Source organism: Lygodium microphyllum, chromosome 5, assembly GCF_053477565.2.
Source record: "Lygodium microphyllum isolate KBCC chromosome 5, Lygodium_microphyllum_v1.1.10, whole genome shotgun sequence".
In the NCBI taxonomy this organism is placed as follows: Eukaryota; Viridiplantae; Streptophyta; class Polypodiopsida; order Schizaeales; family Lygodiaceae; genus Lygodium; species Lygodium microphyllum.
Genome location: NC_141139.1, coordinates 58300657 through 58324434, shown reverse-complemented (window position 1 = coordinate 58324434; position 23778 = coordinate 58300657). Strand labels below are relative to the sequence as shown.

The 23778-nt window shown below is 40.9% G+C and overlaps 1 protein-coding gene and 1 long non-coding RNA gene across 3 annotated transcripts; both read right to left on the bottom strand.

Annotated features, from left to right (window-relative positions):
- Positions 1 to 4560: 4560 nt before the first annotated feature.
- LOC148035866 (peroxidase A2-like) lies at positions 4561 to 7812 on the bottom strand. 2 transcript variants are annotated; one of them, XM_087677876.1, is made up of 2 exons: positions 7073 to 7812; positions 4561 to 5324 (listed from the first exon to the last, which is right to left on the bottom strand). In XM_087677876.1, the coding sequence occupies exons 1-2, from the start codon at positions 7664 to 7666 to the stop codon at positions 4737 to 4739; spliced, it is 1182 nt and encodes a 393-aa protein (XP_087534002.1). In that variant the 5' UTR covers positions 7667 to 7812; the 3' UTR covers positions 4561 to 4736. The 2 variants fall into 2 exon arrangements, with proteins under 2 accessions (XP_087534002.1, XP_087534003.1); XM_087677877.1 differs by having other exon boundaries at positions 4561 to 5321; positions 7073 to 7797.
- A 9934-nt stretch (positions 7813 to 17746) lies between these two features.
- On the bottom strand, positions 17747 to 18208 carry LOC148035865 (uncharacterized). The gene is made up of 3 exons (XR_015691002.1): positions 18115 to 18208; positions 17952 to 18031; positions 17747 to 17862 (listed from the first exon to the last, which is right to left on the bottom strand). It is a non-coding gene; the product is annotated as an uncharacterized LOC148035865 (long non-coding RNA).
- Positions 18209 to 23778: the final 5570 nt, after the last annotated feature.

Genomic DNA, 23778 nt, shown 5'->3' with positions numbered 1-23778 from the left:
ACATTTGAGATAAAATATAAAAAACCTTTGAGAATGAGGTAGAAGGAAACTTTGTGTTATAGTTGGGGGTTAGATCCAATTGTATCACATTGGGGTAGATGGTTGAAGTAGGGGCCACAAATGTTGGAGGTTTCTCACAGGTCGAGGTCCTCAAGCACTTGTAATTGTGTATGCTCCTTGGGGGTGTGTCTCCCTATCTGTGATGTGATTTGTATGTACGTTGGTATAATCAGAAGCCAATCTTCATGAGGTGTATATAGCCATAAAAAAAGTTTTACTAGCAGTTGTAGATACTTGCGTATTATGATGAATGATGGATCAGGAAAGTTTCTTAACTTTCTTACCAAATCAGTTGATTGAAGGCAAAAGGTCTCTAGCATGAAACATATATATCTTCTTAGCTTCAATTGCTTAGATATTTGGGACTTTGTGTACGTTGTATCCCCCATCCTTGCATAGTTACTATCATGCCTCTAATCAATTGTAGGGGCAGTTCAGTAGATCAACTTGTACATCTGGGTGTGAGAAATAGAAAGCAAGCCATTCAAGCTTATCAATTTCCAAAATGGGGTAGCACCACTTTGGCTATCCTAGCCATGCATCCCTAGGATGTTTGTTGAGGTATCAACTGCTCGTAATGCCTTCGAGGCAACACCATTTACAAAAGGCTTCTTCCTCTCGCTAGTGAAGTTATTTTTGAGCCACATTTTCCCTATCCTTATGACTGAATATACCATTCATAGGGGAAGAGGCCTTTTGAATTCTGTTTCTTTGTATACCTTAAAATCAAAGGCCACTATAATGTCAAATCAGTCCCTTCCTTGGTACTTATGCAAGGTGTCTTTGGGCTTTCTCCTTGCTCTTTTAGCACTTATATGTCTAGTAGATGTTTGTTACCTTCTATGATTGGGCTCTCAAGATCTTAAGAATTTTTCCATAGGCTTCTTATTGCTCCAGTGGGACTTCCATGGCCTACTACATATACTTGTGTCACAAGTATCTACAACACTCCCTAGTCATTATCCATGTCGCCCTTACAAGTAGAAGTTATACCTTGTTCAATTCCATTTCCATAAACAGTAAGCTTCATTTAGTTAGATAGAAGACGAAAGGAAATTGAGCTCTACTCAGTCCTGGCAAAAGTAGAAAGAACTTAGCTCTGAGAGGAAGTCATAAGAAATTTTCAAGAATGATAGGACAATTATGTTTGTAAGATATGTAGGGTATTTATAGCACCAAGCTTTTAGTACTAGTAAGTTATATAGGGTAATGGCCAAATACTGGACCTTAATTAAAAAGAAATAAAAAAAAGCATGCAGAATGATGCCTAAGGACACATCCTTTCTCCCTAATGAGAATCGCATGTAGGAAAGTGAAATAATCTAGTAGGTTTCTATCGCATTGTGTATTCTATTTATAAGCAAATCATTATGGTGCTCAACCCATTGATGTTTAGAATGTACCCACTTTTGTGGTTCAAAGTGGATATTTTAGATGGATCACTCTCATTTAATTTAAGGTTACAGGTACAAAATTTAACAAGAAAAGCAACATCTACCAAATTATGCAACATTTAAAGGTTTAGATACAAGCCATGCTTCAGACTTAACAGAGAGTAGATTCATAAAATAAGATTCAATGCATATTATGATCTTGCATTGAATTTACAAGAACTTGGGATAAGCATGAGGAACACTCCTTCAACAAGCCTCTAGCAAAAAGGCTTCTACGTAGCAGGCCTGTGGTAAAAGGGCTACTTGCTCTACGACCTAATCAAGATAGGAAAGTCAACATGTGGCTACCTTATCCAGCTTTCTACACTTTGATAGAGCTATCAAAAGTGACAAACAATTCGGAGCTCAAGTTGCTACTAAGGATGTGGACTATAGCACCCCTAATTTCTAAATATGTTTTCTTGCATTGAACCATCAAGGTTGCACCAATCAAAGCTTGACTACTGATGGTGTCATGTATGCTAACATCCTTGCCTGCTGCATGCTTGTGTGCCTTACCAAGTGGACTTTGGTGAGCCAAGGTTCATCATGCCATGTCAAAATTGGAACTTAATTTCTTGATGTGTTTGAGAGATTGGTGCAAAATCATCATTTTGAAAGACTCTTACACTATAATCATGGCAATGTAATATGGGGTATAGAGAGATTTTCTTGGATGCGATTATAATAGTGTATCTAAAATTGATTGCACACATAACGAGTTGGATTGTGCACTTGTAGGTGATTGTAGATCACACTACACGAGTGATTCAAAGCACTACACCATTGATTTCCCAACCTAATTTGCTTGCCAATCAATGGCATAGCAGGATAGTGCAAGGGATTAGTTACCTAAGTTTTCTTTTGCGTACAGAGTCAATAATTTGACAATATCCATAATTACTCTTAAGATTATGATGTGGTATACCGTAATAAAGAGTGGTGGTGATATATGTGGTATACTATCTCTTGCTTATTTAGTGTAATGAAGTAGTATATATGTGCAACGTATAACTTTTGAAGTTACTGGGTAGTAATGGCTAGACAATCTAAACATTCATAGCTTGGTCAAGTGCAAATATGCAAATGAGGTGAGGATCAAATAATTGCAACTAAACCACATAAGGGTATTTCTCATATTTATACTTAGAGGGGCTTGATCTACATAAATATGGCTTCTTTAAACATAAATTTGTTGGAATATTTGTACGCTTAAGATTTTCCATATTAGCATAAGATATCCCATAACTTATGTAAGGATAGCTAGAGTTGCTTCTTGCAATCTTATTGGGCAAGATTGTTTGCATGACTTACAATACTCTTCTACATGGTATTTACATGGCATTTCCAAAATTTAAAAAGAATACCGTGTGCTCATTCGTGCTTCCAAAATATTAGGTATAATATAGTAAATAGTTGCCTCGGTAAGGAAAAGTTCTTTTTAGAAGCACTTGGCCTCCTAGATAAGGTCATATAGAATGGATATTGCATGCTAGATGCCTTTACTTTCAACTCTATACTTCATAGCCTGAGAGAGAGAGAGAGAGAGAGAGAGAGAGAGAGAGAGAGAGAGAGAGAGATTATAATTCTAGCAATGATAGGTTATCTTCATAGTTGAAGACGAGTGTTTCATAGTTAGATAGCTTAATATCCCATTTTTTAAATATTTTCTTTGACTCAAGTTATGTATATAAAGAGCTCATCTCATTGATGTTTCAATATATGGAGAAAGGTGGAGGGAGAGAGAGTTTTTCTTATTAAGATAATTCATCGTATGATAGAATAGACTCAATGTGTGTGTGCGCGCGCGCGTGCATTTGTGTGTGTGTGTATAAAATAGTTTTAAAAACACTATTGAAATGTAGCTTGAAATCTAAGATGCAATTTCTAAGACATATATTTTAATATGTGGTTTAAAATATGAGGTCATGAAAGACTACTTAAAGTTATATTTATTTTCCTTTTGTTTATGTGAAGAATATGTATACATGACACAAAAGCTTCTTGATGCTTGATTGACATTATTGTAAAAGTATGATATTACACACACGGTTTATTTTGATAGCTTTTGTACGATTTAGTGAAATTATTGTAAAAAGAATGCACTACATATATGGTGTCTTCTAACTTTTGTGCGATTAGTGTTACAATCATTTTACTGTGTGAGCCATAAAACCTAGAAATGATGTTTATATGTGAACCCTCTAGCACTAATTGTGCCTAGTATTATCATTACGGGCTTAGGTGTGTGGGTGTGGGTGTATTATTTAGGTATACATGTATTTGTATTTTGAAATTGTACTTAATATAAAGATATATACACATGTGCATGTATGTCCATAATATGTTTGGATACATATGTGTATGTATGTGGATCGTTTGTATAGACATGTATGAGTGGCATTGTATGGATGTGTATGCATGTACCTGTAAACATGCACATATACATGTGTATACATGCATGTGTAATCAAGTATACAAGCAAGGTTATGTTAGTAAAATAATCCATTGCCTAGTTGAAGATACAGCCATAACCAATGTAGCAAGTTCATAATCTTTTTTATTTACCAAATGTTATACGAAAATAATTTTCTAGTCAAAGGGCAAGATAAGTTTCTAGTCAAAGGACATCAATTTACTAGTTATATCTAGGAAAATCCTATATTCTTAATTGACTAGAAAGATTGTATGTAATTTGCTAGTTACAAAATAGTAATTTACTAGTTATAAGTAGTGAAACATGAAATTTCCTAGTTATCTTGGTATTGTTACTAGTTTTACAACAAGTTACTATATAATGTTACTAGGTAGGGCTCCAATTTTCTAGACAGTAACTAGAAAAAAGGACTTACTAGTTAGAAGAACCTCATGATGCGGAAAATCTCTAGTTATAACTAGGAAATGTTGCATACTTACTAGTTTGGTTGAGGTTCTTACTAGTTATAATATGAATTTTCTATAGAGGAAGTAATTTAGAGTTCCTTGTGTATGTTGGCCCCTCACCACTGGCGTGATACCATGTAGAAAATTGAAAGAGACAAATATATGCACAGTCGTTTTTTCAGCGTACCAGAGAATGGTTGAGCCAATAATTATAATATTGATGGTGTTTTACAAATACATTTGTGACTCTTCATCACAGATGCGTCGTTGAAGAGTCACAGATGCGTCGTTTCTTATAATACATAATGTTAATAAATGTATTTGTTTATTTTGAGATCGAGCGTTAATATTTCATTAGGATTAATTGGGCTGGCCGCAGTTGAGGCGAATCTGCCCATCCGAGCCGGTGAGGGGGTTGATGTTGCCCATGTTGACCATGGAGGCCATAAAGCTGGTGAAGAAGGCGGACTGGTCGGAGGCGAAGCTGTTGACGTAGCTCTGGATGGTGGCCTGGCCGGAGGTGGACAGCAGCTCCTGGTCCGACTGCAGCAGCCCCTGGTTCCCCTGCAGGTTCAGGTAGTACTGGTTGTCGAAGGCGTTCTGGGTCACTGGGTCCAGCGGGGCCACCACGTCAGGGTTCCCGCCCTGCGGACACGTGGCCTGCAGTGATTGGAGGTAGGTGGAGTCCAGGGTGGGATCGGGCTGGCCTGTGCCGCTGAAGTTGTAGAGGCGGCCCACGAAGGAGGTGCAGCGGGCACGCCCGAAGGTGTGGCCCCCCGACAGCGCCGCCACGTCCTGCTCGCTCAGGCCCACATCTCCGAACTTGCTGATGATGGTGGACAGAGAATCGAATGGCGCCGGCAGGGCCGCCTGCACCGCGCTTTGGGTTGCCGCGGTGGTGCTGTCCCTTCGCCCCAGCAGAACCGTCCACGATGGTCCGCCCGCCTGCTTTTGGCATGTCCAACACAGCATCATTAACTTGCTGTCGCCAAACATCCTTTGCTCTTAGAGTTTTTAGAAGACCCCCTCAAAGTCACCTCCTTGTCGCTAATTAAGATCACAATACTTTTTTTTCGTTTTGACGCGAACATATTTGTTTACATTGCCGCTAGGATTTGACATCATCCACCTGTCACACTCAACCCACACTCAAACCGGCTAAGCTACAGCCTACAACCCAGTGACCCACAAGACTTTTTCATACAACTCATGTGCTCGGTTAAGCTCCGTGCCACACCCGACCTTTATTAGAGTCCGTGGGAATTTAGAAAGAATGTGAACACTCTGTGGCATGTTCCTTTCGCCTCATCTTTTCTTCCTAAAAATGTTCTCTATACATGAGCATCTAGTGTTTTATCATCCTAGGACAAGGCGTTCAAGCAACCATATTTTTTACACAGATTTTATATGAAGTGAAAAGGCTATCTAAAAAAGTTTTATTGAATTGCGAATTTGTAATGTATTTTAATAATTCGAACATGTAAAGGCTTAGTAAATTGTCATTTTCTACAACCGTTACAAAAATGCCCTCTTGAGCATATAAAAGGGTTCCTTTTATTCAACATAAGAGTCTACTTTACATTTAGCATACATCATGCTACACATTGAGAGACTTGGTCTCAAGTCTTAAGTGGTCAAATCTCCATGCTTAATTTAAACAAGTGAAAACTACAATGTCTAGTAAATATTTTCCCTAGCATATTAAGCTTTTGTCCCTGTTGTTAAACCATAGGTACATGTTATATAACATTCCTACATTCATATACAGCATGAACCTTGTATTGTTGCATTGTCGCAAGTACAACATCAATATAGTATGCAAGGGGGACACTAATCTCACCCATTTTTGCTCTCAATTATGCAAATATGAATTCTGATTTCTCCTGACAAGGCAATATGCAAGAGGGACACACTCTCCCCACTTTCGCAATGGGTCATATAAACACATATGATCAATAGTCCTATGATTAATTGATCTTTGTTGAAAATGCTGATATCAAATGAAGGTTGATGAATGGTGCACTCGTGGTAGACCTTGATGCAAATCTCACAACCCCTTTCATGAAATATGATTCTTGCCCTTGCTACACGTGTAAGAATATGTGGTTTTCATAGCCTCGATTAGTGCAAGCATGGGATGGAGATAACCCTGGAAACCCTTGTATTCCATTATGTCACCTTTGGTTGCTTATAACCTCATAAGCCTATCATATTTGACATGGGGGTAGTCTCTATGAAATACGTATGTTCATGCTTCCTCCCGCCAACCCCCCTGGCCCCGCACCCCCCAAATCTAAACATAAAGAAACTGCACATGTCCTTACTTGGTGTGATTCCAACGCTCTCTAATGCAATGTCCACAATGCGATCTAGGTGTAATGTCAAGCACATGAAGTGATTGAAAGAAGGCGTTGAACTCTTGATAAGATTAAAGTCTTTTTCAAACTTTAAAATCTAGGATCATTCTAATCTTAAGAAGACCAAAGGACCCGTAAAACCTAGGAGAAGCGTATCAGCTCTGAAAAATGGTTTCCTCGACCTATGCTCTGGTGTTGGAAATGTACTTAACAACGCTCTAATAGAAAGCTGGATCATCGAGACGGGGCTACCTATGAGGTTACAACGGAACGTTCCTAGGTCACTTAGATTTAAAAACGAGCTTCAAGAATCGGTCGTGAATAGTGATCGTTCGTTACCAGGACAACAGAGTCTCGCGCTGCAAGTGCCAGGATATCGGCGCACGACACCGTGGCCGCGCACGAGCTCTCCACCGCCGCTTTGATGTTGTCCACTACGTCGAAGCCTCGCAAGGAGTTGTTGTTGGGGAGCGCAAACTGCTCTCCCGAGGCCCCATCCAGCAGCACCGATGCGTCGCAGCCCTGCACGAAGCAGTCATGGAAGTGCAGCCTCAGCAGGGACGCTGCCATGCGCGTCTCCGCGCTCACCGCCGTCTGCACGGCCGACTGAACCACGCTCTCTAAGTCCGGGCATGACGTGGCATAGAAATCCGACGTCAGCTGGCCTGAGGCCGGTTTGATCATGTGCGGACCGGAGGTACCGAGAACAAGGAGGAGGCATAGTACCGCAGCTGAACACATTAGCCGCAGCTGCACTGCCGGGTTATGATCGCAACAAAGGAACCTCACAGCACTGAAAGAGCGCATGCTAGAAATCCTATAAACAGCCAGAAGCAGCGCTATCTCTCTTACTACACACTCGGTAGACTGCTTGTGGGAGTGTTGCTGGAGCTGAACGAGCTCGGTGTTACCTTTATAGTTTCTCTCGTGCATGCAAGAATCAAGCAGTTAGTGACTCGGCACTCGTTGATTTCGTAATTTGGTCTTACTGTGAATAACAGACCAAAGCTGCGAGCTCGGTCGCAGCTTCCACGTGAACCAGTGGGGAATGCAGTTGATCGACAGTCACACCCATGAGGAAAGTCCAGGTAGCACCCGAGTCCACTTCGGAAGTCGTTCAACATAGAAGTTTAGAACGACAACTCGCCTCTTATATTAATGCATGGTGGCCTGGCCGATTATGAGACTTTTACGTGTGTGTGGCCTTTGTCAAAAAGTATGTGTAAGAAATGTGTAAGATATTAGAGTTCTAAACCGTCCCGTTTCCTAATTGGATCCACATCCGACGGCAACTCTGCCTTGACTAATGATCAGCCGTGACATTGGTGGGTCGATTTGACACTTGATAATCAAATATTCATAATATGCCAGCACTTTGTTCAATGAACACGGCGCCTTTTCCCAAATTTCAACCTTCTCAGAAGGTGACTCAGACCAAATGTTAAACGTAAGTATCTTTCCTCTTTCACATCATCCGTTTTCTCGAGTATTGAGTGAGTAATATACCAACTTGCTAGTGTATCGTATCCACTATTTGAGTCATTTCAAATCAGTAGGATCGAGTATTCAGTAAGCAGTATTACAAGTTGCTCAAGTGTACCTTATCGACTACTAGGGTCATTTAATATACACGCTTTCAATCCGTTGGATCGACTATTCAGTAAGCAGTATTACAAGTTGCTCAAGTGTATCTTATCGATTACTAGGGTCATTTAATATGCTGGAAAATGTGTATATTTCCGAATACTAGGGTCATTACATGTGGAGGAAACTTTTTCCTTACAAAGGCCTTTCCAAATGTCAACATGTGGCACATCAATGCTAACTTCACCTTCACCTAACAAATGTTGCCAACGTGCTACACCACTACATTACCCAGGTCCCAAATTACGTATTGTGCACAAGGAGGGAGTACTCCAATAACTTGGAGAGAGAGAGAGAGAGAGAGAGAGAAAGCAACCTCCAAAAGCACCCATCTATAGTAGTTCTTGGTGGCTAGGACCTAGGAGGACCTCGAGTAGTGCTCATCAAGTCATCAAGTAGTTTGTTATGGTTCCTCGTGCAAATAGATAGACTTATGCGTGGAGACACTCTCATGGTTTTATTTGTGACTTATAAAAGGTGATGAATTGCAAAGGTTCATGACTTCAAGACAAGAAAATACAAATGTCGCAAAAATTAATTTCCCTTTTGAATCATCAACCTTTGCCTTGTAAGCAATGATACTTTGCCTCAAATCGCCACATAAGTTGTCTAGCAAACTAGAAGAGAGAGAGAGATAGCAACAAAATCTGCAACATGTGGTAGTTTTTTTATCATGCCCACCAAGAGATGGAATAATGCTTGTCATGTTCTCGATTACTTTTCTCAATTACTTTGTTCCCCCCCCCCCCCCTCATGCACATAGATCGATTGGCATGTTGATACTCTACGCATCAATTTCCTTGCAAGCCATGCAACTTTATCCTAAACCAACACATTAAATCATTATAAGAATAGCTAGCAAATAGTTTCGAGAGATATCAAATAAAGAGACAATATTGATTCCAAAAGACTCTACTATAGTCATAAGAAAGGAGTTTTTCATGAATATGAGAGAGAGAGAGAGAGAGAGAGAGAGAGAGAGAGAGAGAGAATTTGTTCTTCATTTAGGTAGAAACATGCATGGAGATACAATGCTCATCAAACATGGAAACAAGCTCTTGTGCGAGTGAGCTTTTGTTTTGTAATGATTGTCTCTTGAGGGCCATTGAGTTCTCTATAGTTTGTTAAAACAACCAACAGATTCTACCATATTTTACTTAAACAGTCTGAATCTCAACAAGTGATTCTCTTCACATGTGCACACTTCATCTACTAAGATGTACATTTTATTATTCAAAATTTCATTGAGCAACATTTTGAAAATTTCAAGTATTTGTGATTTTAACTGTGAGAGAATTGAAGCATAGATACAACTACTAGATGTGCATTTATAGGCATATCTAATACTACATCTACACTCACGTGTAAAAGCTTGAATAATAAGAATATTCCAATCCAAATATAAATCCACACAGAATATACGTACACAAGCCTCACACCCTAACATGCTATTAAATATCTAGTTAAACACACTTGAAATACAAAAACATATAAATTCATTTCTTAAAGGGGGGATAACTCAAAATATGTAAGGCTATCACATAAGTTCAAAAGTAGGGATCTATTAAATACAAATTTCATAATTTTTTTACACACAAAAGGGTGCCATATAAAGGGGTCATTTATAGATTGAATGAAAATTATATGCTTTATTTTAAGAAAATTTACAATAATGGTGTTTCTAAATAGGCTTTGAACACATGTGATATAGAGGGCTTATATGTAGTGAAACCCTCAAGGTTCATTTTAGCTTTAAATTTCATTTCGAAATAAACAAGGCGCCCAGAGAGCTCAATGAGAAAGAGCAACTAATAGATGAGGTACAAGATGAGGCTCAAGAGCTCCCATATTAGAGATGTCATACTTATGACCTAATATGTAAGGAGTGCATTTTTTCCTCACATAGTCTTCTTCTCCACATAGCAAAAGATAAGTTACTTTTTTTCTTTTTCTTTTCCTTATTCTCTTCTAGTTTTTCCCTTTATAGTTATCTTCGTCTTTATGTTCTTTTTCTTATTGTTCTTGTTTTCTTCTTTAGCTCCTAAAGAAAGCAAGTAACAAAAAACTTGAAAGAAAGCAAGATTTAAGCCTGAGTGGAAATATGCTTTTCTTTGTTTGTTTTTTATTTGGAAAATATGTAAATTGTTTTGTTTGTACGTCAATGCTCTGCTATCTTTCTTTTCAATTTTAGGTTTCAATGCTTTTATATACAAATAAGAAGGAGCAAGAAAGGAAGAGGAAAGACTTAATGAAGTAAACAAGAGTCAAGCTTATGTAAAAATGTATTTTTCTTTTCTTCTTCTTAGTTTTAGAATTATGTAAATTTGTTAGATGTCTAGTATGGTGTAGAAATTCAGTGGCTTTTCTACTATCAAGGATGAATGCATTGTAGTTACTAAGTCTTACAAGGGGGCCCTATAGTTCAATTGTCTCGTTGTAGAGCTTAGTATCATTTCTATGACTCTAGCTTGTCTTTGGACTCTATAAGTGCCATTCAATTGGCACATAATTAGGTCTTTCATGCAAAGACTAAGCACATTGAGGTCAGTTATCACTTCATCAGAGAGATAATTGAGTGCAAGCAGATAGAGCTTGTCAATATCTCTATAAATGAGAATCCTATTGATTTGCTCACTAAAAGTCTCCCAATGAGACATTATGCTTTATTTAAGAGGATGATGGGCACAAGATTAAGATATTATCTTTCTTTATCCAATTGTATCCATATGTACATTTTGTATTTTCTTCTTCTTACTCCCGGAACATTCACCTTAACTAGGAGGTTAATGGAGATTAAAAGTTTCTTGTGCCTTGCTACCTATTTTTATTTTATACTCAGTGTCCTCACACATTTACATTGTAAGTGGCAAGTAGCACCATCATTATTATATTTATTCTTTATTCTTAATTATGGAATAGCAAAGGAAAGGCAGGTCATATATTGTGACAGATGGAGTCTCCACAAACTAGTCTTGTTCTCTTGAGTTCAAACCTTCATAGCCATTACTCTCATCCTTCCATTTTTTGTGCTTCTCTCTCACTCTTTCAACTCTAAGAGATTACTATGCTATCAAAATGTAGGAAGAAGCAATAGTAATGGGAAAAGGTAGAAATTCAAAGGAGAAACTATAGTAAATATGATAGGTGTGAAAGAAGTTCATGGGGGATTCACTAGTAGTAATAAAAGAGACATCACCTATGAGCAAGAAATATATGAAAATACCCCTTATCTACCCCATATTTATGGGACCTTACCTTATAAAATGTACCTTCCTTCCCTTGAATAACCCCCCTGGCAAGAGCTCGTCACCATCACTTTATTCTTTATTCTTTTAGTGCCAATTTGAATAAAGGAATGCCCGGTCACACATTGTGACTGTTGGAGTTCCCATTTCTAGTCTCTCTCTTTCTTGCTCTTGCTCTCCCGCCATAGCTCTCGAGTCCAACCTTCGATCCGTCGCTCCCTTTCAACTGGTATCAGAGCTTTGCTTTCCGACTCTTGAGCTTGGTTTGTGGTATTCTCAGCATCCCATCGACTCCCTACTTGCATTGGGTCTCCTTTCCGGTAGCCATATTCGACTCCTTCGAGCTCCCGTCACTCCCCGGCTTCCCGAGCACCTTTCTGGCATTCTTGGGCACCTTCAGGGCATTACATCAGAGGTATTTGATCATTTTCTTCAGAGTTTTTTTTCAGTTCTCAGGTCTCACTGGCTGTAAACAAGTTGTGGGCAGCCATAGCTCACACCTCTTGGAGCTTCCTTCACATGGATCTTGCTTCCAGTCTATCAAGGCTTGCTGAGGCTTGGTGTAGGCCTTCTTTGGCCCTCATTTGTGCCCCCTTTGGGCCCCATTGTTGACACATGGGACAACAAACCCCCCAGTTAGCTCACGTTTTTTTTGTGCCTGTTTCAAAATCTGGCCCAAAAATCACTCTTTTTGTCATATCTCGGGCATTCGGAACCCAATTTAGGCAAGGTAAGAGTCTAAGTTGGGGTTTTGTCACGCTCCAAAATATGATGGTGATGTCAGATTTGCCAAATTCTAATGACAAAATCTTCTGCAATAGATTTCAAGTCTGAGACAGCATGTATTTGTATGCCTATGCTTGTTTAGGCATGACTATATAACCGGTTTGATGCCTATTGCATCCCGATTGATTGGGGGATTGAAGCTACATGTAATGCTATGATTTTGGCCTAATTTTGGGGCTAGAAATACACAGTTTATAATAGTAAATGCATGCTGAATACTCTTGGGCTGAAGCTACCTTTCATGCTTTGACATATGTGATGCCAGGAGGCATATTCCACGGTGGATTCCGTGCCACGGTGGATTCCGTGAGGTTTTACGGTGGATTCCGTAAACTTAGATGACCGGGGCTCATACACAAAGAGGATTCTTTGTGCGAGAAGTTGATGGGGACGCCTGTCCTTTTCGGACGTTTCATTAATTTAGTGTGTATATGGGTGATTCCATAGCGGGTGATTCCGCAAAATGCATATTAAATTAATAAACGTTTATGAGTTTAGAGTGCGCACTCGTAATAAATTAAGGTTAGGATTTATTTCTAACCAGTTGATTTATTTATGTAGCTGAAGACTGCTAGGTATTCACTTTTGTCGGTTTAAATGTATTATTTTACTAACGATTGTGAATGCTTCAGTTGATGTGTAGAGATAACAGTAGTGGCGGAGGAAAGCATTGGAGTCTAGCAGGTTTTCGACCTTTGGATTATATTTTGATAGGCGCCACGCCTATATTTTGTTATGTCTATTGAGACATCGATTCTTTATTATTATTTTGTATGCGCCTATGCGCCGGATATGTTATTTCTATTTGGACATTGAGATTAGGCATGCCAGACTCTATGGGCACCGTCCATTAGCTTTATTTTCCTATTTTTGTAGAAAGCAAACTCAAAAGCTAAAAGCTTGTCATATTTTTGTAATTGGGCTATTATTGAGCATGAAGATTGAAATATACATAAAATACATGCTTTGTGAAGCGTTCACACAAGGCATGGGGGAGATTGAACCCAATTTGTCTCTTGTCTCTTGTCGTGCATGCTTTTACATTGTTTTTTGTGCAAAAAGGTAGAGTTCATTGTTCTTGGGGACCTTCCAGGATTCACCACGTGAGCATTCTGCATCCGATCTGCGCACCAGTGGTATCAGAGCGGAGCAAAGATCAAGAGCTTCCAATCGCTACCAATCTCGGGCGAAGGCGGAGCTCCAGGAACAAACGGGCTCTACAGTCAATCTCATCGCGAACCGTTGATACAGGCAGACTTCTGGCGATCAAGAACCCCTGTTTCCACTGTTAGATCGCGAAGGACCAAGCTCTGCAGGCGGAGGACCACGCAATCATCTCCATCAACAAGTCGTTGAAAAACAGTGAGCAAACTCTTAATCCTCTTCACTAAAAGCTTAATTACAAAGCTTTAAAAGCTTAAAGGAAGCTTAAGCTTCTCCAAATCATCTCGGCGTGTCAGAGAGTGGCCCGAAAAATCCGCGCGAGGAAAAAAAAACGCCCCCCCCCTCACGAAATCGACGACGCCCTGTTAGTCCTTCCTTAAGCTTCATAAGCTTAAGCTTAATCACTCAAGCTTAAGGTTTTCTGCAAGTTACACAGGCCCGACAAGTTTGCAAACTCCGGGTTTCGCACTTCTGAAGTCAAGTTCCGCAAGTCGACGGTAATCAAGTTCTGCAAGTTCTGCAAGTCGGCCTAAGTTCAGCAAGTCAGCAACTCTGCAAGTCAGACTAAATCAGAACTGACTAGTGCTTAAAACTCCTAGAAGACTTGTTCGTATGCAAAAACTCTGAACTGGAAAGTTGTTTGCAGCAAGCTGTTCTACCTATCTGCAAGTTTGTTGAAGTACTTTCAGCAAACGGATACAGAAATATTGCAGATTTTCTGAAAATTGAAGAAGAAATACCCAAAAATACATAGCCTTGTAACCCCGAATTTGAGCTACGCTCATCCCGCTAACCTGATTTTGAGTGAGAAAGGTTTATTGAGTTTTACAGGATGACTACCCCACATATGGATGATCCTATGGCTGAAGATGACCTACCTGAGCCTGCCATGGAACAAAAGCTGGATCTAATCATGCTACAATTGGAAGAAGAGTGAAGGGCTAAGCAAGCATTGCAAGCGCAATTGACAAAACTACATTAAAGAGCGTCCACCGACAAAGAAGAATCTTAAGCTGAAGATTTGATTCGCAGTACCATCGACGCCACTCTTGAAGCACAAACCATTCGCAAGGAATCCAAGATAAGTAAACGAAGTTTCAAGTTTCGCACTTTCAATGGCATAAGAGAAGGAAAGACTGTTTTATCATTCATTAGCCAGTTTGATGACTATTTCCATGAGGAAACTTATCCCGAAAAAGATAAAATCAAGTGTGTTACTAATCATCTGATAGACAGAGCATCACTTTGGTGGACTGTAGTCCGCAAGAGCATAGAATGTCCTGCTACATGGGAAGATTTCAAGAAGAAGTTCATGCAAAATTTCCTTCCACCGCGATTTCATAAGAAGGCTATCAAGCAATGGGATTTACTTCAACAGTGAGATCGTGAGCCTATTCCACAGTATACAGAGCATTTTTGGAATGCACTCCTACAGCTACGCATGCTTGAAGACGTACCAGAGACGACGCATAAGCGGAAGTATATGTCTGGACTTCTTGGACATTACTACGCTGAAGTGAACATGTTCAAGCCTGCTACCCTTGAAGACGCCATCTCCTTAGCTCACGAAACTGAAGATAAGTTACGCGGAAGAGACAGACGACCACAGCAATTCCAAGCCAACGATAATTATGGATCTAAACAATTCAATTCTAATTTCAGAAGGTTTAATCTAGGTCATTTCTCATCACTATCTTTCCGCAAGAATTGGCCTAAACCACCTGCATTACCATCCACTGCCAATCCAAATCCAAAGCCTATTCCACAAGCAAATCCAAATGTACCCAGACTCCCAGCCATTGTAAATAATGTAACCAAAGCCAAGCCAATAGTATGCTACAAGTGTCACCAGCCAGGGCATCTCGCAGCAAATTGTCATTCAAAGAAGCCATCAGCACATATCAACTACCTTGGAGCCATGGACGAAGACGAGCATGAGGATATGCTGGATTTCACTGAAGATGAGGATGATATTACTACTACTTCCGACACTTTACCAGGTATGCCTACTTCACATTCATTGTTGACTATGAAATGTATGGTGCATGGAAAAGAAAGAACTATATTGCATGATGATGGTAGTACCCATGACTTTATTTCAGCAAAATTAGTAAAGGAATTGAAATTGCATACTGTACCTACGCATTATCGCATAAAAGCTGCATTTTTAGGCACTAGGTACAATGGCACACAAGAAGTACAAGATTTAGAAATTCAAATTGGTCCATATATTGAAAGAAGAAATTTCTTAGTTGTCCCACTACAACACAATGCCGCCATACACGCGTCCATTACACGCGAAAAGTTACGGGCGCGTGTATGGTCGTTTATACTTACAGCAATATCGGGCGCGTGTATACATGCATGTAATAGCGCGTGTATAATTGCATGTGTGGGCGCGTGTATTTGCGCGTTAAGTCTGTCATAATACATGCTCTGTTACACGCGACACAGAGCCTAACTACAGAAATCCATTTCTTTTCAAAACAGAAAACCATTAAGTTTTAAAAGTGTCATTGTGCATTGCAGTGTTTACAAACCATTACAAAATCCCACTACATGCACTTACAACAACGTAATATATTGAAAAATATATCTTCATATGGTTATTGAAAGACAAAGTATACAATAGAAATGTCATGAATTTGGAACAATACAGTGATGGATTGGTTAGGGTTCGATCTCATCTTCAATAAGATCCATCCTTGCCAAACGATCAACATCAATATCCATTTGATCAATTTGTAAGGCTACGATTAAATTTATTCTACTATCGCTATTTTGCCCATTGATAATGGTACCGATGCCTTGATCATTCTCATCATCATCACCATCATCCTCAATGGAAGGGTCATCCTCATGATCATGAGAAATGGCACGCTCATCCTCATTATCATGATCATCTACATTGGCATGTTCGACATCATCTTCTTTGCGGCTTGCCACATCCTCCATATGCTCCATATCAGTGAATGTATTATACATTACTTTGGAACGTGGTGCAATAGGGATGACATACCACCATTTACTGTCATGCACCATTGGCAGATAGATAACCTGCTCAAATACACATAATTCATTAATTAATTAGCATATCAAAAGTCAAGGGGTGCGCGAGCTTAGATATATATGTACATGAAACACATTTGTAAAAAAATGCATACCTGCTCACATTGTTGTGGCAATACGAGCCTATCTTTCTTTGTTTGCCAAAACTTTGTAGAGTCAATAGTTACATAGCCACTTGCATGGCGTTTTATCGTTGCGTTAGGCCCTTTTTCCACCACGTTCATTTGCCATTTGACATCCAAAACATACACAAAGAAGCGGCGAAAGTCAAGTCTGTATATGTCTTGGATTGTGCCACAATAATCATCAATTTTTCCATTGGCTCCCTCAAAGCTACTAATGACACCGCAATCTTGTGTATTCCTCTTTTCATCTATTCTTTGTGTTCGAAAATGCTTGCCTTCACACCATATAGCATTGAACATAGTGCACTGGACCAAAATATAAGCAATATCTATGTAAGCAATTAATGTGAATAAATATGAAAAGCCAATCACTTACAAAGAATGCAAATTTACATTTGTTCTATGTACCTTTAACATGCATCCTCGTGCATACTCCCATTCTTCCGCCGTGATATGCAGCCCCTCATCTCTCTCTGCTCTCTCCATTTCCTCATGCAACCAATCAACATGAATATCATTTGGAAGTGTTGCTAGATGCTTAGGGTACGCCTTACGAGAGCCATGTTGCCTCCGAAAGAGAGCTTTGTCTGCTTGCCTTTTTGTCTTTGCATCCTCGTATCTTGTAACCCATCTGCTCATCACATCACTATTAAGGATGCAAGTGAAATTAAGATCATCAATCAATGTTCTCTCAATTACTTTGCTCTGTCCTTTTCCTTGAGGCACAATAGACGTCATCCTCAAGTCCTCTTCATTGCTCCATAGTCGCGGCAAAGAGCTATCCACCTAATCAAGAAATTCTGATATATATACAAGAGACTCTTGTATCAACCAACCCTCAGCCATGCTTCCTTCGGGCCTTGCACTTTGCCTCACAAAGTCTTTTAAGGTCTTCATGAAGTGCTCTAGGAAGAACATCCAACGGGCATGCACAGTGCCACATAAAGCAATTTCATCCACTAAATGCACAATGAGATGTAGTTGACTTGTGAGAATGGTTCGTGGAAAAGTCTCCTCTACCATACAAACCACCTCCACTGCCATAACACGCGCATCATCCAATGTGGCTGGATCAATTGCTTTGGAACTAACATATCTGAAAAATAAATGCACAGTACGTTATACCTCATGCACATTCATTTTGCAAGGTATAATGAAGGGTGATCTTACATGGGATTTACATACCTCACAAGCTCGCCCATCTTATAAATACATCTTTTCAAACTCCTGTCTGCACAATGGTCGATGCTAGTAGGTAGTATGAACTACGCACATAAGAGCACATGTATATTTGGGTTAGGGCATTACAAAATTTAATTTCAACCTACAATAATTGGAAAACACTTACTTGGAGCATCTTGTGCCAATCGTGGGACTTCAACCCATGTAGTTGCTCAACCCCTCTTTTCTTAGTGGTTGTAAACGCTCCCTTCAACGATCTCATGCATCCAGTGGGAGTACGCAAAGTGGTGATGGCTTGCTTTACCTGCTTCTCCTCCTTCTTTGATATAATCCAGGGAGCAGGCGGAAGACAAACGTGCCCACCCTCCTCTCGTGGCCAAGCTTGACGCATACGTCCTGTGACCTGCAAGTCCTCCCGTACGCTAACATTGTCTGTTTTACCAATAACATGTTCCCAAATACTAGATCCCACATTCTTGAAGATGTGCATGGGATCAAGAAGATGGTTGATCTTGAGATGGGTCCAATATGGTAGCCGGAAAAAAATGGAGTACCTACACAAGGGATTGCAGACTGTCATCTTTATTCCAACTTTAGAGACTACACAAAACAAGATTGAAAACAATGGAGATGTACCTGTTCATGCCATCTGGAGGAAGAACATTTGAAGACTCCCAAATACGCTTCCAATCTTTTGCACGAAGTGTCTGTGGATGAATGTTCCTCTTACTAGGAGCATATTTAGGGTGATCTGATGGGAGAAATCGATGATGATTATCGAATATGGTCTTACACAAACCATCAGCATACTCATGTACCAATGAAGGGCCACATATAGGACATGCATGTTTACCCGATGTCCTCAAACCTGTTAAAATAAAAAAAAAGTTAGAATAATAAAGTCAATAGTTATAATTGATATAGCTAGTAGTATTAGAGTCGGGAGGTAGTTAGAATTCTTACCAGAACAATCGCTGTATCCTGGAAAGTCATGCATTGTCCACATCAACACTGCTTTTAAGTCGAAGTGTCGAGAGGAGGGAGGCCTACTAATGTCCACTACCGCAACACCTCTCCATAGTTCCTCCAACTCATCAATCAACGGTTCAAGATAAACATCCATATGCTTGACTTTATGTTTCCCTGGAATCAGAAGGGATAACATAAGATGTCCCTTCTTGATCGCCATTGATGGTGGAAGGTTGTAATTCACCAACACAACCGGCCACACGCTGTATGCGGTGCTCTTGAAACCAAACGGATTCACTCCATCCATACCTAGGCCAAGTCTCAAGTTTCTGGGCTCTGTTTTAAAGCTGGGCCACTCATCTTCAATATGCTTCCAAGCAGGAGTGTCTGCAGGAATTCTCCACATGCCATCATCCGATCGATGCGAGGAATGCCATGACATGAGCTCTGCTATGGATTTTCACTTGAACATGTGTTTGATGCGAGGAATTATAGGAAAGTGTTGCAAGACTTTACGAGGTACATCAAAACTCTTCACATCTGTTCTATACCTTGCTTCACCACAAGTGGGACACTGTCGAGCCTCCTTATGCGTCCCACGAAAGAGAATGCAATCATTGACGCATGCATGTATGCGATCATAATCCAATCCTCCAAGAGATGTCACATAGCGCCTCGCTTTGTCTCTTGAGGTGGGTAGTCTATTCCCCTTTGGAAGCATGTTTGATAATAGCCTGCATCCAATATCATCAATTAGCCCATAACCCTAAACCCTATACTGTAAACCAAAAACCACTAACTGAAATTTGCAAGTTACAATGCTTACTTCAATAATGCGTCAAGACTTGCATTGCTCCATCCATAAACTGTTTGTATATTGAGCAGTTCAAGTGAAGCACGTAAAATAGAGAATGTGCACCCTTCAAAAACCGGTGTCGATGAAGCGTTGTAGAGATGCTCTTGTTCCATATCATTGTCGTCCACACCTTTGCGATCATCCCTAAAAAGATTCCGCACCATGTCATCAAACACTTCCTCTTCCACAACTTCGTGGGGTGCAGGGCTATTGTCATCCCTTTCCCACTCATCTCCGACAACAGATCCCGAAGCTCCAGCATCATCTCGTCGACGCTTTGCATGCTCTCGCCGTGCGTATGGCACCATGTTAGGGTGTGGTACTGCATCCTGCTTCAATCACAGTATATATATTACAACGCGCTCCATTAATTTGCACACCATGAGTTATTTTAATACTTTCAATTCACATCTTCTCACCTCTAAACCTGTTTGAATCCATTCTCCATACATCGAGATGTGATTCAATGTAATTCGACGCGCTCGTACAATGCACCCTTGACATCGATTACATGTACACTTGATCCTTTGTGCCAGCCACACGTCGCGATCACGATGACGCATTGTCTCATCCTCACCAGAACTGCTTGAAGAGGATGATGACATGCTATGTCCAAAATAACCAATACAGAAGTAGGATCAGTTTTTAGTGAAATCATACACATCCTATGTACAAAACAATGGATACACAAGAACAATCAGTTTTTAAAAAAAGTATAAACAGTCTCTGTGTCGCGTGTACAGGCGCGTCTACAATGTATTCTGCTGCGCTTTTACACGCGCTTTTACACGCGTGCTTTTCGCGTTTACCTACCGCGCGCGCCGCTTTCTTTCTTTCAAAAGCCCTCTTTCAAAACACTTCTTCTTCTTCTTTCTGCGTCACTTTCTTTCTTTCAAAAGCCCTCTTTCAAAACACTTCTTCTTCTTCTTTCTTTGTCGCTACAGTACCTCTGCCTCCAGCTCTTCCAAACCCCCGAACCTGCCTCTTTGAACCAACCTTCTCCCTCTTGGACTACCCAAAAGAAGCAAAGGGTGCAGACAACACAGAAAGGGAGAGAGAAGCAAGAATCAACGAACTCACTTTTCAAAGACTTTTCAAAGAGGTTGGTTGTCGTTTGTTTGTTTTGGCAAATCTGTCGCTTTCTTTCTTTCCACCCATGCTATGTGTACTTGAAAGCGACAGAGGATAGAATTCACACACATTGTATATGTGCTTAACTATTTATTTCTTGACAAACGACATCCGTCAAGATAGAGGAAAGAGAGAAGAAGGAACCCTTGTGTATGTGTTTAGTCATTTCTCCCTTGATGGACAATGTCCGTCAAGATAGAGGAAAGAGTTTTTGTTTTTCATGAATTTCGTCACTAATTCGAAATGAACTTCTTCTTTTGGCTTATGATCTTCTACTAATTCGATGTTTGGTATTGTAAGAGATATGTTTATTTTCTAGAATGGTAGATATATGTTGTAGGTTATATATTGTAGGAGATATATTGAGGAGATATATTGTAGGAGATATGTTTATTTTTTATATGCATGTTTTGCTTGGTTCATTGAGGCGGAATTTCGACGCTTTGCAGATTCTTCATGGATCCAGGCTCTTCCTCCGATCCGTGGGCATACGCCACTTGGATGATGGAGATGATAAACCATTTTGGGCGCCATCCTAATCTAGTGGAGCTGACAGAGTATATGTATGCCCATCCTCCTCCTAGACTCCTAGGTCACACCGCGCCCCCAAGTACACAAGCCTCTCCACTGCCGTCTACGCCTGCGAGTCCGGCAAGACGTACCCCTGTGCATACACGCTCACCGAGGAGACACACCCCTCCACGGACACACTCACGCAAACCCTCCTCTGTACCGTCATGTGAGGGCTCACGGCCACCATCACGTGCTCCCTCACAGCCACAGTCACGTACACAGTCACGTGCAGCCACCCCTAGTCATGGCTACTCCCGCAGTACAGATGAGAGCCGACGCCGCAGTAGGGAGAGCGGGAGTGGAGGATTATGTGGCGGGTGCTTTGGTGGGGGGGTAGTAGGGCACGCGGTGAGAGAGGGCATGGAGGGAGGCATGTACGAGGAGACAGTGAGGAGTCGGAGGAGGCGAGAGAGGTGGAGGGAGAGATTTTCTATGATGTTACGGATAGGGGCGGGGTAGTCATGGATGCGAGAGGGAAAGAGGTGATGGAGTATATGCGGGGGGTAGTTTCAAACATGTATAGAAACTGTTTTGTAAAATTTAAAGATCAGGATAGCCGGTTAGTTAGGGAGGTCCTAGATAGTGTACATAGTCGGTACCCCAATCCCCCACGAGCGACATTCTCGGATGTATGGGGAAGGACGCGAATAAGGGAGATCTTAAGTAATAAAAGATCTCACCTTAAGAAACTCGCGTACGATGATGGGGTGAATGTAGCTGCGGGTGGCTATCCTTGTGAGAAACCTGCCACTACCCACAAACGCGAGTGGAAGGAGGCAAAGAAGCGCGCAGAGGGAGGCGTGAAGAGCAGGCAGCATGTGGAGGCACGACGGATCCAGATGGAGACCATTGGATCGTCGCATTTCGGATCTGGCGGCGTCGAGTCGTGGGAGGCAGAGTTCGTAAGTAACTTGCCTCTTTATTTGATTGTTTGCCAAATTCATTGATTCTATGATTGTTTTGATCTTACAAACTATCTTGATTATGTTACAGCGACGGGTTATGGGGAGAGAGCCCACAGCCCACGAGACTGGGTATGCTCGCCGCAATAGCAGACGTGACACGTGGGCCATCTTCAGAAACGAGGGACGTATTACGGATGCGCAGTTTGACGCGGCCATGAGACCATACGGTCGACAGGTACTTGAAAACTCTAAATGAATGATTTCGGTTTATTTAATTGCATATATATGTATACTTACATACGGTATATTTCTTGAACAGGCACAAGCTGCTCATGCTCCTGCCCCTGATGATCCAGCCGCCACTGCTGATGTTCGTGCCACTGCTCCTGGTCGAGGCGAGCACCACTCATCGGAACATACCGATGCGAGCTCCTCTGATCATGGAGAGAGCACAGGGTCCTCATCATCCTCTGATTAGCTTTCAGAATACTGTAGGATGTGGTTGTACAAAAAAATTTTGTAACTGAAGCCATGGGCTTTTTTGCACCTAGCTCCCTATTTGACTTTGTATATATTTGTTCCTAATTAAAGCCATGGGCTATTTTGACATATGGACTCCCTTGTACACAAATGTATCATGTATTGACAATGTATTGAATCGTGAGTCTTGAGTCGTGTATTAAGTTTTAGATAGTAATATTGAATCGTGTATTCATAGAGAGTGAGTCTTGAAATCTAAATCGCTCTTTTTTTATGGTGCAATGCACCAAAAAAAAATCCAGAGAGTGCCTTTGGGTGGCTGGATGCTGGAACAGCATCCAGGCACCCAAAAGCACTCTCTGGATTTTTTTTTCCCTCTGCGATCGCGTGTATAAGCGCGTGTCATCTGTCAAAATCGCGTATATTTGCGCGGATAGTCTGTTAGATTCGCGTGTAAATTTGCAGCAAAACTGCACAGAACGCGTGTATGGGGTCGTGTATTCGCGCGACTGGCTGTCACTGTACACGCGCTTTTACACGCATGTCTCTGGCCGCGATGATACACGCGCTATTACACGGGCCCGATACTTTTTTTCCCAAGTCATTTTGTGCGGCTAGGAGCGCGGGTATGAGCCCGATCCCTTGTAGTGTCCCATTACAGTCAAGTGACATTATTCTAGGAATGCCATGGAGACACCAGCATAATCCACATATAGATTATTCTATGCACACAATGAATATTAATTTTCAAGGAAAACCTATTACATTATTTGGTATGCATGCATCTCATATTCTTCCACTGCTTTCGCATACTCAAGCAAAACGTGCACTACGCAAGAATACTAAATCATATCTCATTTGGGTGAATGAATTGCATGCAAAGGAAAATCATATGCACCCTAGGCATAAGGAATTT